General features: G+C 39.2%; 1 protein-coding gene across 4 annotated transcripts in view; it reads left to right on the forward strand.

The window, feature by feature from the left end:
* Positions 1–15,503, forward strand: part of ADGRV1 (adhesion G protein-coupled receptor V1) — a 247,800-nt gene that overhangs the window by 70,200 nt on the left and 162,097 nt on the right. For all 4 annotated transcript variants that reach the window (XM_082191331.1, XM_082191333.1, XM_082191334.1 and 1 more), the window contains 11 exons: positions 218–427; positions 6,821–6,951; positions 8,022–8,121; positions 8,689–8,868; positions 9,385–9,548; positions 10,445–10,538; positions 12,368–12,446; positions 13,190–13,328; positions 14,011–14,152; positions 14,540–14,802; positions 15,312–15,487. In XM_082191331.1, coding sequence (XP_082047457.1) covers positions 218–427; positions 6,821–6,951; positions 8,022–8,121; positions 8,689–8,868; positions 9,385–9,548; positions 10,445–10,538; positions 12,368–12,446; positions 13,190–13,328; positions 14,011–14,152; positions 14,540–14,802; positions 15,312–15,487 — 1,678 coding nt within the window. The remainder of the gene's footprint in view (positions 1–217; positions 428–6,820; positions 6,952–8,021; positions 8,122–8,688; positions 8,869–9,384; positions 9,549–10,444; positions 10,539–12,367; positions 12,447–13,189; positions 13,329–14,010; positions 14,153–14,539; positions 14,803–15,311; positions 15,488–15,503) is intronic.

Below are 15,503 nucleotides of genomic sequence, written 5' to 3' on the forward strand. Positions count from 1 at the left end.
CACCCCTTAACCTCCTCTTCTCCAGGCTAAACATGCCCAGCTCCCTTAGCCGTTCCTCATAAATAAACATATTAAATGCTACCATGAACTGAATTTGCTCTGCTTATATGTTAGCCCCCAGAAAGCTGTTCAGTTTGTTTATTTTAAGCACTGGGATGATCACTGCTGAAACAGTGGTAGCACTGATTGCTTAAAAGCCTTTCAATTTTTTTGTCAGGTGAAACAAAAAAGACAATCACATTGACAATTCTAGATGACTCTGAACCCGAGGATGACGAAAGCATTATCATCAGTTTGATTCACACTGATGGTGGCAGTCGTATTCAACCCAGCTCAGATACGGTCACTGTGGTTATTCTGGCCAATGACAATGTGGCAGGAATTATTAGCTTTCAGACATCTTCGAGATCTGTTATCGGTCATGAAGGTGGGTTCCTCTCCATTTTCACTACTCTCACTCTGTGTGCTATCAATCCATTTGCTTATGCTTTCTCACAGTAATGGCTTACTTTGATTTACCACATAGGTTGAAAATGAGAAAAGAAAATTCTGAGAGGGTCTTTAGCCACATATATCATTTATTTCTATAGTGCATCAGAAATCAAACAAGCAATGAACTTTTTAAAAAATCCCTAATGAGGAAAGAGGAGAAACAATTTCATTGTCCACTATTTTGTAGAGATTCAAGGTCAAACTAGACATGATGCAAAACATATCTCTTCATTTAATTTGCACATTTTGCAAAAAGCAAATAGCAGACAGGCCAGGCCATGTGTGCTAATTATTGGGATTACAACAGGTGGGAAGGGGAAGTTTTACCCTTTCCTTATTTGCTCTGGTCCTGATGAAAACCACTTTTCTGGAAAAAAATAATAATTTGTATTTGGAGGAAATCCATAGTGGGTGCCAATGGAATGAATTCTTTGTAGAAAGCATTTTCCTCAGAACTTGCAACAGGAGAGAAAATTGCTAAATCCACCTTCCTTACCTGCTGCAGTCCTGATAATCATCAATCCCGCTAGGGACTTCTATTTGCAATAAAAATGTGCACATTAAAATGCTGGGATTCATTTGACATTTACTTTGGCCCGAGTTTTGCTGCTTACAGTTCATGTGCAAGCCTCTGTTTAAAAACCCCATTCAATTTCTTTGTCTCTTTCACAACAAATTCTCGAAATATTTAATATATATAAATAAGCTAGGCCACTTAAGTGTTAGTAAGGACAGATTCATGGCTCTTCAATGGCACGTGAGCCAATCTACTACAATCCAAGTATTTCGTAGCAAGAATAGAGCTTGTGCAGTTCCCTTGCTTCCAGCAATAATTAGCCATTTACCTGGGCCATGTGAGACTTTCCCACTTCTTTCCTGAACACCTTTGCTTCTAGGTGACTCCCATTGATGTTAAGAAAGCATCCCGCCATGGTGTTGCTATGCTATGCCTACGCCTGGAATCTCTTTCCTTTGCTGAAGGCGCCAAGTAGCTAGGTCTTTATATTTGATTTGCTGTAAGAGGCTTTTGTTTGCAGCTGTCTGTGACCCTTAAGTATATGAATTGTTTAATTTCATTATGGATAATCAGTACAGTTAATGCACTCTTGGCTGCTTTCTAACAATAATGACAGCAGTAGCTATAAACTGTTGTTATACTTAAAAGGAGTATTTCTAAGGAAGAACATTCTTAGTGGCAAGGTAACAGCATCCAGAGCACAAACACCTATGTTAGCTGTTTGTAAAATCTCTTGAATTCACAGTGCTACCCTAGACCACTTTAGCCAATGGATTAAGTCAATGGGATTTGTTTCCAATTTACTATGCTTTTGGCTGCATGCCAACTCCTGGGAGCAAATCTACAGCTGGTGCCTCTGATCATCATCAGTGGTATACAAACAGAGGTGGTAGTGTACCAATCCTATACATGCATACATTGTACTCAAACTTACTTCCAAGCAGACATGTTGGTAAACTGGATTCCTTGTCAAGCATATGAATGAAAAATAGCAATATTATGTTACCACTGGTGGAAATTAGTCATGTGTAGTCAAACTAATGTGAGATTGACATTCCTAACTGCACACCCTCTCTGCCTGCAAGGGTTGGAATTGACCAAATCTTGTTTTGTTAGTATTTAAAATGTGGATGGGGGGGGACCTGCATGCCTCTTTCATGTTTTTGATGCATTTTCTGATACAGTGTTATATGATATACTGTTATATCAACTGCCTAATCTATGTATATATCTCTTGTATGTGAAAGGTCATCGTTACCGTTTTTGGGAAGTTCCCACATAGGTCACCATTGTTGATTCTGTGCTGCTGTATGCCTGAGCTTTCTTACTTTTCTTTCCCACATTAATGGCTCTCATGAGCATGTCAAAGCAGCTGTAACCTGACATGCTAAGAGGATCCATCAATGAGCACAAGGAATTAACACAAACTGTATGGTGACCTTCATGGACTCTGTTTGCCACCAACTATGTTTTCTTCACACACACACACACACACACACACACACAACACTGTACTGTGGAGCTGAATAACTTTTTATTATAGAATTTAGAGACCTCAGTGAACATTTAGCTTTCAGGTTCTAAAGTTTAAGAGTACTTTAGCTTTATCCAGACACGTTCATTTAAAAAGAATAATCAGTAGATATTCAAAAAGTTCTGAAATGGCTAAACATTTCCTTTGGTGTCAAGCTTTCATTTTTATTAATTAGTGCTGGGGTCATCAACATGTTTCCATATTAGGAAAATCCAACACATTAAGGTGCTCCCTCCCTAAAACAGGCAGAACCTAACCTTATTACTCAACCAATCTGCCATCTTGGTTGCACTTACGGTTTCCTCAGTTCTTTCACCTATCTCAGAGACCTACCTTTCCACTGCTTCCAGCACTAACCTGTTATGATGAGCATCAACCCATGTTGATGAGGGAATGAAGGTCATCATCCCATCATCAAGTGATGACTTGATCCTCAGATTGTTTATCCTAAAGGAATTCAGCTGAAGCAGAGGGAGCTCTTCTCGAGAAATAGTTTTGAGGACTGCAGGCCATGATTTCGGAATTATGTAGATGTCAGTTTTTAAAATAATAATAATAACAATCCCTTCCTTCACACTATCTTTCAAAAACATACTTCCTTTGTCCATTAGAATGAGGGAATTCTTAACATGTGCCCTTGTAATTCTGCATTGCACAATACTATTTCCAATGGTATCAATCTTTGGTGTAATAAAAGCAGATAAAATGTCAACTCCTCAAATGATTGCACTGCATAACAAACTTGGCCATTTTTCTTACTCACCGGGTTGTACCTTAAGTAGAGCTGAGTAATGTGCCCCAAGATTTCCACTTATTCAGTGGGAACTTCCCTATCTCCCATTCTATTCTGTTATGCCATGTATGATCAAGTTGAGATTCCTGCATTACAAGGGGGTTGCACTCAGTAACCCTTGGGATCCCTTCCAACTCTGCAATTCTGTTATTCTCTCCTCCCCTTGCACCTACACAAATCTGTTCTAGGGGTTTCTCCAACCCTCTGAAGCTGATTTGGGGGTGGTTTAGGGTATGTGTGCCAGGGGGAGGTTGAACAGTGGAAAGACCCATTGCACATGTGGAAATCTTTGCATGGGCAGGATGCATTAATTGGATACTGCTCGTTACCATGGTCCAATACTGCCATCATTAAGGGACTGGAAGTAGCCTGTGGAGGCTTTGATTTTTATTATATTTCATGTATATGAAAACCCATGGACATGCTCACTGTCATGCAAACACCATCAGACACATTGAGGACTGTTCCTGACATTACATGTTTTAATTTCAGTCTTTAAAACACCTATGACTGGACAGTGCCCAATGTTGTACATATTTGTAATGTCAGAAGGGCCGAATGTAAACATGAAATCTGATCTCAACCACCATCTGATGTAGTCTTCTTTTAGACAATTTGCCAGCTACACTCTGTATCATAATGTGTTTTATTACGAATGATATAAAATAGTGCTGTATAATGGTGTGTTGAACTATATTGAGTCTTATTTGTGCATTTTGCTATTGTGGACTTTTTACACTTTTATTAATTTGCTTTTTGATATTGGTGCAAAATTCTCAAATAGGATAAAATGTATTTCAGTACAGTACAAAATATTATTCGGATGGGGTGGAGGCAGGGGGGATTATATTTTGTTTCTCCTCCAAAATTGCTACTCTGGGTAGAAAAGAAAAATTCAAACAGTTAGAATAAGACATGCATTGCATTTATGCAAATTGTATGTGGGCTTACTGCTGATATAACCTTAATTTTTGTATCTCTACAAATAGTTCCTAGAATTCCTAGTGCAGGTTCCCAAACACTTTTATAATTCTGGATAACATTAAACATGGTGTTGCTTTGTCATGTGAATGGATAGTTTGAATGTTTTTTTTTAATAGTTATATTATTATTTTGGTGATAAATACATACAATCCATCTTTGATCATTCAAAATTAAAACAGTGACTGCATACTTAATATTACATTCTGGCAATATTGCAAATAACAACCATCTAATCTGAAAATTGTCCCTTTGTTACTTTCCTTCCAGTGCCCTACAGCACATGTTGTTTTATCACTTCCAGTTATGCAGTTATACATGAGATGTGTGTTTGGAAGTAATTATTGTAGTACAGTAATAACTTTTAGTAAAACAAAACAAAAATTTGTGGTCTACGTAGATTATGGAAATTGAGAAGGGCAATGAAACTAATTCCCCAACTATTGTGAAGATCCAGTTCAGCCTTCCCTCCCGCCCTTCAGTTTTGAAATCTGAAAGCTTTGCCAGCGATTAGCCTGTCTTTCTACTGAAGTAGAACAATCTTAAGTGCTGTTGGCCCACTCTGGCCAAAGTAGGACTGAGGAGAGAGCAGTTTTTGTTTTCCCTTCCACTAACATGAAGAAAGCTACTTATGCTTCCTCTGGTGTCATTTGGGGCCCCAAACAATGGGGATACAAGGAGACATTGGACCTGGCAGTTCTTAGACCACTGAATGATTTTGCAGCCCCCAGTTTCACACCTACTGCCCTCATGAACACTGCCTGGAGTAGATCTATGCCTCCTGGGCTTTCTGTGAGCATACTTGGAGCCTTTGTGCTAGGCATGATTCCCCCACAGTGAAGCTCCTTTCCATCACCGGAGAGGCTTTTCCATTCCTTCTTATACCCCCTCAGTCATATCTTCAGTGAGGGTGAGAACTGCTGTCTTGGAAGCTTACTTTAAAAAAGAACAACTAAGTTTGGATTCTCAGTTTGCTCTATCATAGTACCCCATGTGTTTTCACAGTGTGGGTAAGGAATAGCCATATATATACAACCTGGTTATAATTGTGAGTTAAATATTAAAAGACGAATATTGTCCCCTCCACCTTTATTTGCAACGAAAACAGAATTTAAGAGTTTCAGGAAAAAACACATATTCAATAATATAAAAATAGTTCATAACAATTACACTTGCACAATAGGATGCTCTATGTATCTAATGTGTTAAAATAAATGTTCTCTACTATATTTACATTTTCCTTCCTTTGACCCATGCAATACTGTATGTACTGGCAAACTGAAACTTTGCTCACCTGAAAAAATGCAGTAGTAATACATAGGCAGCATAATTGTGACAGGGCCATAGGCTTTCTGCAAGTCAAAACCATTATTTATTTTTTAAATTAAAATGTAAATTTTGCATATTAACTTTTTGGGCACACTGCAGTGTATACAGTTCTTGGTTTATTTATTCACATTGGTTATACTTGTTTGATTATTTCAACATAAATGCTAATTCTTTACGATATCAGAAGAGGGGGAAAATTTTTTTACGCAACATTAACCCATGTTGTCCTATTAGCAAAACTGTACTCCATCAAAACCATTGTCATGGCTGTGCAGAAAACTTGTGTTCCTGGCATATACTTCAAGTCTTATATGTATTACAGGTACATTAGATGTGTATGCATTACATCTATACTTATATTCACATACTAAAGTATGAATGAGCAATATCTATGCACATGATATGTCAAACACAGGTAACGATTAACTTTTTGTGAACTCTTCCCTCTGAAATCAAAGAAAATTGTAACACTGATGTTATCATGTAAGTTTTAACTGAAATAAATGGAATCTACAGGTAATTACAAGCATTTTTCTGCATGCATTGTGTAACATTCCACTACAGTGCAATGTTACATTATATGTATCTTTCTTGTAAAAACTAAGTAATCACATGAGACAGCTAGTACATACAGCATTTGTTTTTTCTTTTAGTTGACAGGAGTTTATTTTTCTCCCTCTTGCTGTTTTTTTTGCATGTTCTGTTGGTAATTTGCTTTCAGTTGTGTTTATACTTAAATTCTTTGCATGAATTTTATATATTTCCCTGCTGCTTTCTAAAGACAGATTTTCATGAGTCAGCATTCCAACAAATATGGGTCTTTTTCCACTAAACTAATTCATTAATAGGGTGTCTAAAGCAAGGCTTTCTATATATACCTGATATTTTGTTTTTTTAAGGATGTTACTGTGATTATTTCATTTACAGTTTGCATGCTTCAGGGTCTTTTAAGAGCAATTCCCTCAGTGGAAACAACTCACCAAAAACTTCTCATGCACATTTGCCATTATAATGACTTGGTTATAATGACTGCTTAAGAGCACCTTGGTATACTTGAAAAACTTCTGTTCGCTGCAATGGGGACTGTACAGGAGAAGTTCCGGGTGGGTTATACACAAAATTTGCATCTCTTTCCTTGTGGTTACTATTGTGTTCTGCTTTCTTTAATTCCTAGGAGAGTTGCTGTCGTTTCATGTCCTAAGGACTGCCCCAGGAGCAGGGAATGTCACTGTTGATTGGAAAATTGTTGGGCCCCACTTGGAACATAATTTTGAAAATGTTTCTGGCATGCTCTTTTTTTTGGAGGTAACTGCAAAATGAATACATAAGGAGGAAGTATGAATGGCTGCAATTAAGCACAGCAGATTTCTTTCCTTATCAAATTGCCTACTTTACTGTCTTAGAAATCCAGTGCAAAGCTCTTTATCAGGGTAGGGATTGAGTGGTTTGGATGCCAACCTGTTTCATCCCATCCGGCAGAATATCATGGAACTTCTATTGCCACATTGGCCTTGTCCCGAGAATAAATTGTAAGAAAGGAATTTCTGCCTTTGTCCAGAGTCAAGTTCTATTTCCATTGAATGCCGTTCACTAGGGTTGGAGAGCCTATGGTTGCATGTGGATGGGAGCCCAGAGAGAGAAGAAGGAGGGGCAGAGAACTGAAATGGATGGGGTAAAGAAAGGAGGAGAGGGAGAAAGCCTTCTGTAAGCAGTCAGTTTAGAGCAGGGGTAGGGCCCTAAGGCCCGTGGACCGGATGTGGCCCAATCACCTTCTAAATCTGAGAATCAGCTTGTTTTCACATGAGTAGAATGTGTCCTTTTATTTAAAATGCATCTCTGGGTTATTTGTGGGGCCTGCCTGGTGTTTTTACATGAGTAGAATGTGTGCTTTTGCTTAAAATGCATCTCTGGGTTATCTGTGGGGCATAGGAATTCATTCATCCCCCCCCCAATATAGTCTGGCCCACCACATGGTCTGAGGGACGGTGGACTGGCCCATGACTGAAAAAGGTTGCTGACCCCTGGTTTAAAGCCCTTGTAAAAGTGATCTCTCCCTCTCCAAGCAGGAAGTCTGCTGGCAGAAAGGGAGAAAGAGAAAATGGAGTTGCTCCACCCTACTGTTAGCTCTGGCTGCTTCCAGCAGCAGTACGTGTGCCTGACAGATTATCCCCAAGGGTTTGTGGCCCTTGAAAGTAAAAAAAAGTTCCCACTTGGGTTTTGCAAGATGCTGAGGTATCAGTTCTGGCTTGTGGTAAAACAGCTACAGGAGCTATGGGGCTGTGGTCTTCTGTAATGGAACTGAAGATGTCTTAACTGTTTATGGTACTCAGTTGTCCATTGCATAGTGGTTCACTGGTTTCTCCATTAAATAACAGGGATCACTGAATGCAACATTTTACGTTCACTTGTTGGATGACCATATTCCTGAAGAAAAAGAAGAATATCAAGTGATTCTGTACAACGTTAGAACTCAAGGTAACATCAGGTCACAATGGAGAAACAGCAAATTAGGGCTCATCTGCACATGCATGCTTATTACTTGAGCACTCAGCATTTTGTGGTTTACATGTATTAACAGATTCAGCAGAATGTATTAGCAGAATGTATTAAGTGATTCAGATGAAAAGCATTATGTCTGAAGTGATGTGAGGTGCTAGTGATGTTTTGTCTGTAGTGCTTGATCTGTGATGTCACAAAGGCAAGTGATCACATCATACTACAGTGATCAGGTGAGGGATATGTCTTTGTGAACATTGATGCCAGTTGTCCGGAAACTGCAGAGCAGCAGGGAAGGACATTGGCCTCTGGCCTTAGGACTGCTAGGAGGCTGCAAACTCTGATTCCCAGGTAGAATAGCCTGCTTTGACCTTCCCTGCCAGCCCTAAGAACTTTGACTTTAAGAGATAGTGCTTGAGTTAAATTATAGAGTTTGCAGCATCTTCCAGAAACAACTAAACTGATCTTTGGGCTATTTAAACAACAACAACAAAATACCGTGGGTGACAGTTCTGATTAACATAGTCTATTGATTTTGTTTTTCAGGGGTTGCTTCTTCCGGAGCTGCTATCTTGGATAGCCAAGGCTATGAAGCAGTTTTGACAGTAGAGGCGAGTGATGAACCACATGGAGTTCTGAGTTTTGCTCCTTCATCTAGAGTTGTTTTGGTACAAGAGGGAAATAAAACCATTCAGCTTTTCATTAACAGAGAATTTGGATCTCTAGGTTGGTATGTGGAGTGGGTTGGATTCTAAATTTTATGTATTTAATAATGTTTGCATGTGTGTGTGTACCCACACATACACACACACCTTTCTACTAGCTCAGATGGGGAAGCTCCGGCCCATGGGAAGAGCGGGTAGGGGAAAGAGATTGTGTGAGTGGGTGACTGACTATTTTTGCTCTGGCTATATTGCTGCCTGCTTTAGCCCCATCCACAGCTGGCAGATTATTTCTAAGGGCACCACCACCGACGAAATGTGATAGAATATTGTATCAGGGTGGAGATGGAATTGGAATATCTGGAAAGAAAACATGTCTGAAATACTGAACAGGAGCAGATTCTAGTTGTTGAGTGTAAATTACTGTTTTTTTCATAAATTTCTCACATATGTAAGTCATTTTACATACCTCTCACTTCCACAAGAATATATGGAATTGACAAGAGTTATTTATGTCTCTTCATGTTTCAACTCCCTTGATTAGAATTATTGCTGAACTCTTTTCTTGCATGCTCACTAGGTGTTATCAATCTCACCTATGCAACAGTTCCAGGATTTCTTGGCATAAGGAATCAAACCGACGTGATTTTGGCTGAACCAGGAGTTGATTACATACCTGTATCAGGGTCACTTCTTTTAGGAGAAGGTGAAACATTGGCTACCATAAATGTTACTATTCTAGAGGTAAATAGTAATTCCATTCAACAACAAAAAATGATTCTGATGGATGCAGGATTTAGGCCATAATACTTTGAATATAACAGAGTCATATTTATGCTATGTCTATTTTATTGCTGTATGGAGTTAATTGTAGATGCAACCAACCACCCATGGTTGATAAGTCGTAGGGAACAGTTACAAACAGAAATATGAGATGCATACAAGTGAGATCAACTCATTTATTTGGCTGCTGTCACAACTAGTGTGATGTGATAATGGATCACTACACATTTTTCATTTTCAATCTCTTGGCTACACTATGCAGTAAATCTTCATTGACAGAGCCAGCTCTTGTCACTGTTACAGTGGACACTCAGGTTGTGAACATGATCCGTGCAGGAGGCACGTTCACAACCCGCAGCGTTCGCAACCGCAGCACCGCGTCTGTGCACACGTGGGTCACAATTTGGCACTTCTGCGCATGTGCGAGCACCGAAACCCAGAAGTAACCTGATCCGGTACTTCCGGATTCAGCATGGTGCACAACCCAAAAACATGCAACCTGAAGCGTCTGTAACCCGAGGTATGACTGTAAATCATTTTAAATTACATCATATATTATTTTACATATGTTATATGAAGACCCACCTGAGGGCAGGTAATTAATTATCTTTTGGGAGAGAAGACTCAAATGACCTTGTGTAATAAATGTTCTAAGGCAGGGGTAGGAGCATAAGGAATGAATGTCTCATACTTTGCTCCTCTCAGTTTTGGCTCTGGCCCCACCTACCACTGGCATTTGACCCCCTGAAGGTTCCCTACCCCTGTTTTAGGATGTTAAAGAGGGCCTTCTTTGATTATTCTTGAAATGCATGTTAAAATACAATAGCATGAGCATTTATTGTATTTCTGTTTTTCAGGATGATGTACCAGAGTTACAAGAATTCTTTCTGGTTAATCTTACATCCGTGGAACTTATCATGCATCCTTCGACATCTTTCCCTCCCAGACTTGGTATACATTTCACATCTTTGCATTAGTGCCACAGTATATATATCAAGTAATATACGCAGTATGTGACTTGGATATATTTTCTTGCACTAACTTTTATAAATATGAAAGCTTTCAAAATACAAGCTGTATTTGCATTTAAATACAGGTATGGCTTGGTAGGGTTCTTGGTAGAGAAGTGCAGAAGTGGCTCATCGGTTGGGGTGGAATACCTGTGTTAGGTTCTTGGCAGGCAGGTCACTGTTGCTTACTGAGATGGCATGTGACAAAGGCTTGGCTGTCAGTATTGTGCAAATGCACCAGCAGGAGCCCCGGAGCGTGTGTCCACTGCACCAACCTCCCTGCCACTTTGCCCTTCCCCCTCCCACCTGACCAGCCTCTTCTGGGAAAGTGTTAGCAATGTACTCAAATTCCCATCTATGTTGTGATAGTAAGGCCAAACTGTTTTGTGAAAAATGCAGACTGCCCATTCTCCATAATTTCCTCTCACCAAAGTGCCTTCTTTGGAGCTCTTAAGTGTATATGCCACAAGGCCTGAGAACTACAGACCTGTGCCACACACTCTGTCATTTGAGTTGTGTTCCCCCTTTGTGGTTGGGTGTTGGGTTGCATGATACCATATGCTCTGACATGATATGGAGAGCATGATATGGAGTGGCTGTCATTGAGTTTTCTCCATCAGATCTGGGACTGGTGTAAAGTTCTGTTGTTGACACAGGTGGTGTGATCTGGAGGAGTATAGGATATGATGTAAATTTGCTAATTTTGGCCATTGCACCCACTACTTTTGCTGACAGTTATTGCTCTACCCTAGGAGTGTTCTGTTGGCATATAAGTAGGGTGGGGTTTTCAGAGATGTAGCTGATATGTAGCTCTGATATTTCAGAGATGTAGCTGATGGGAGCCAGTGTGGTGTAGCGGTTAAGAGCGGTAGTCTTGCAATCTGGGGAAACGGGTTCGTGTCTCCGCTCCTCCACATGCAGCTGCTGGGTGACCTTGGGCCAGTCACACTTCTCTGAAGTCTCTCAGCCCCACTCACCTCACAGAGTGTTTGTTGTGGGGGAGGAAGGGAAAGGAGAATGTTAGCTGCTTTGAGACTCCTTTGGGTAATGATAAAGTGGGATATCAAATCCAATATGCGGTGGCATATCTGCTGTTCCATTGGTGCAGTTGGGCTTCCTCTAAATCAGTGTTTCTCAAACTTGGGTCCCCAGCTGTTGTTGGACTACAACTCCCATCATCCCTGACCATTGGTCTGCTAGCTAGGGATGATGGAAGTTGTAGTTCAACAACAGCTGGGGACCCAAGTTTGAGAAACACTGCTCTAAATCCTCAATCCCTCTGTCTAGCATTGCATCCTTAGTCCTTTTCAGCAAGTTACTGTCTTGGGCATGGACTGAGGCTGTACTTTCAGTACTCCTGACGCTTCTGGCTGTTTCCACTATGCTTCTAATATTTTATGTTTGACCTCCTTTATTTGCATGTCTATAGACTTGACGGGGTTAATTCATTACAAACTTAAAGGTAAATAGAAAAATATATTGTAGTTCACTTGAGATGTGTATTCTAGAGGTAGTGTAGAAAATATTTAGACTTGTGGTATAATTAGATGTCTCTGTTCTATTGCCTTCATTCAGTAAAGACAATGCATCTGCATTCAGAACTAATCAACCCCCATACTTTGTGGATAGATGTTGTTTATTGACTTTGGTAACTCATAAATATATAAATATAGTAATAAATATCCACTGTTCTCGAAACATTTGTGCATCCACCAGAATCTGAACAATGCTTAAAATATTATGTGCTACTAAAACCTATTTTATCTTTAGATGTAGATGGTTTAGCAGCACAGGTTGTTATTGATGCAAATGATGGAGCAAGAGGAGTAGTTGGCTGGCAAAACACAAAGTAAGTCTCATCTTCAGCTTATGTTTGTTTTCAGTTGTTTGAGCACTGAACTGTTTCATCTGGTGTTACACAGTTGATAGTTTTGAGCAGTCAAAGTCCAGATGAATTCCAGATAAAAGCTGTGATCCAACGGATCAGATACTCCAGAGTATCCTGATTTATCTAAGAGTTTTCCCTTAGAATTTGCTTCCTCCAACTCCTCAAATGCTTATAGTCCCCTAAGTTCAAATAGCAGGTTAGGCCCTTTGGAGTTCCTATAGCTATATGTGGGAGCCACTGTGTTATGCCTGGGAGATCTTGGTTGAAATCCTCACTCAGGCACTAACTTTTCTGACTGATGTTGGAGTGTGTGTGTGTATCTATCTATCTATCTATCTATCTATCTATCTATCTATCTAGTGATTGGACCTGGGACATTCTGCTTGCAAAGTGATTACTGTACCCCTGAGCTGTTGCCCTTCCCCAAGTATATTAGTGCCCATAACTAAAGTATTTTTGCAGCAAGCTTCTCAGCTGATCCCTATTTTACCAGCATATCAGTTGTTGTCTATAAAGTTAGGGTTGTCATATTCCCAAAAGTGAAAATCCTGACACAGTTGCTGAGCTGCCTGATTCCCAGATGTGTCTGGGGAAACCCAGACGTATGGCAGCCCTAATAAAGTATATGAATATTGCCAACGAAATCATAAACTTGTTGTCAATATATATAATTGGGAAGGGCTGTACTTCTTTTCCCCCAACAGTTTTGAAATAAGTGAACTAAATGGAAGTTTGACATTAGTGGCATTCCGGGACCGAGGATCTTATGGTAAAGTGTCCTTGTTCTTGTATGCTCAGAATCTGGAAGCACATCAAGGGCTGGATTTTAATTTTTCCTCACAGGTAAGAACTAACCTTAATACAAAATACTTTTCACCATAGTACCAGCTAGCTAATTTGTTTCAGCGGTGAAATATAATCAGACAACATGCCTAGTTAGAATTTTTAAATTCTCGGGCTGGAAGGAGAAGAAAGGAGAACCGAGATTGCTTTCTAGAAGGGAAAGGAAGCACAAACATCTTGACAGGTTAATAATAATAATAAATCACATATGGAACCTTTTTCATATGGTGAGCACATATAGTATGAACATAAGAGAGGAGAGGGATCGAGCCCACTTGCAACCTCTGGGCATTCACCCAAAGGTCAGAACAGATCTATTCATGTTTGCTCAATGCACCATATGATCAGGAACCATGAGAAAGGCAGGTTTCACAGCTGCCTGGAAAGAGCTTGTAAGTGTATATATTATATATAGACATGTAGGTTCAGTTCTGACCTTCAGATAAGTACTTGGAAGTGAGGATGAGAGGCAGATAGGATCACATTCCTGAGCTCCACATGTGCCTTGAATACTCATTTGTCATTTGAAATGGATTTATAATGTCTTTAATACTTACCATCACTGGTTTGGAAAAGTCACCTAAGATTTGCATCTTTCTTCCTATCTTTATTTATTGAATTTTTATGAAGTATTGAATTTTGAAATGTTCTAAAATACCGTGTCATTGTGTTTTGTTGCTAGACACTTTCTTTTGCTGATGGAGAAAGGTATAAATATGTTGATGTTATGATTTTTGATGATGAGATTCCTGAAGGGGATGAGAGATTCCAGCTTATTTTGACAAACCCATCCCTTGGGTTAGAGTTAGGCAAAAACACAACAGGTAACATTAACTAATCTTAAAACTAGCTCTGTATGTTGTGATTACAGAATTACATTGTACAAACCCAGTGGATAATTATGTGTTTTCCTCAAGACTGTTAAATTCCAACAAGAGAATTAGCCAGCTACCAACACTGTTTAATATTTGTGTGACAAGAAAATCAGCAGCAAACAATCTGTGGTATTGTTTTGCAATTAGGTGAATAAATAGTAACATCACATGTTAAATGTTGTACAAAGGAAAACACATACTTAATAGTTGATTTTAAGATCCAGCATTATTTTGGGGTTTTATACCAACACATTTGCATTTTTGCTCCTGTATGTATAATATGGGTAAGATTATCCTAGATGGATTTTAATAATTGCATTCATTTTCTGTTCAAAGCCACTGTTACCATCCTTGCCAATGATGATGGCCATGGAGTTTTGTCCTTCAACAACAGTGAACATTTCTTTCTAAGGGAACCATCAGCACTCTATTTAATGGAAAGTGTTGCAGTACTAACCATTATCAGGGAGCCTCCTCAGGGAATCTTTGGAACTGTGACTGTCCAGTATCTTGTGAGAGAGATAAATTCTTCTGAAGCATCTATAGATTTGACTCCATCACAAGGCTATGTTGTTCTAGAAGAGGGAGTCAGATTCAAGGTAATATGCAGGTAGTTATTACAAAATGGAAGAAATGTTACTTGGTTTCATATAGGGATGAGGAAGAAATTCCTATTTTAATGACAACCTATTCTTATTGTTTTCTGTACCAATATACAAAACAAAACTTTGCTTTCCTTCAAAATTCACACACCTCCAAATTTTACGATGCAATTTTCCAACCCAAAGATGTGTTACAATAAACTGTATATTAGGGGAAAGTACAGAGTAAAATGCTTAGATTAGCAAAAAGTATGTACAAAAACACACTATATGTGAGAATTTGCATGGTGGATCATTCAAAAACAGGTTTTTCTATTTTTATATGAAAATGTGATTTCATTGTCTGAAATGTTACAGTCCAGAATTCCGCCATTTTATTATGTGTAACGTGTAGAACAGTTCCAATATAATATAGTGAAGTTGGCATCTATCTACTTTCTGTTTCAAAAATTCATTGTCATTGTCTATGCAATAATTTCACTTTATACATTTGTTTTCTCTTACAGACTTTGCATATAGCTGCCATACTAGATACTGAACCAGAAATGGATGAACATTTTGTTGTTACCTTGTTCAGTCCAACAGGTGGAGCCAGACTGGGCACAAGAGTAGAAACTTTTATCACAGTGTTGCAGAATCAAGCCCCACTGGGACTTTTCAGTATCTTCCCAGTTTCAAATAGGTATACCATCACAGTA

The sequence above is a fragment of the Podarcis vaucheri genome (genome assembly GCF_965113315.1).
Source record: "Podarcis vaucheri genome assembly, chromosome: 11".
In the NCBI taxonomy this organism is placed as follows: Eukaryota; Metazoa; Chordata; class Lepidosauria; order Squamata; family Lacertidae; genus Podarcis; species Podarcis vaucheri.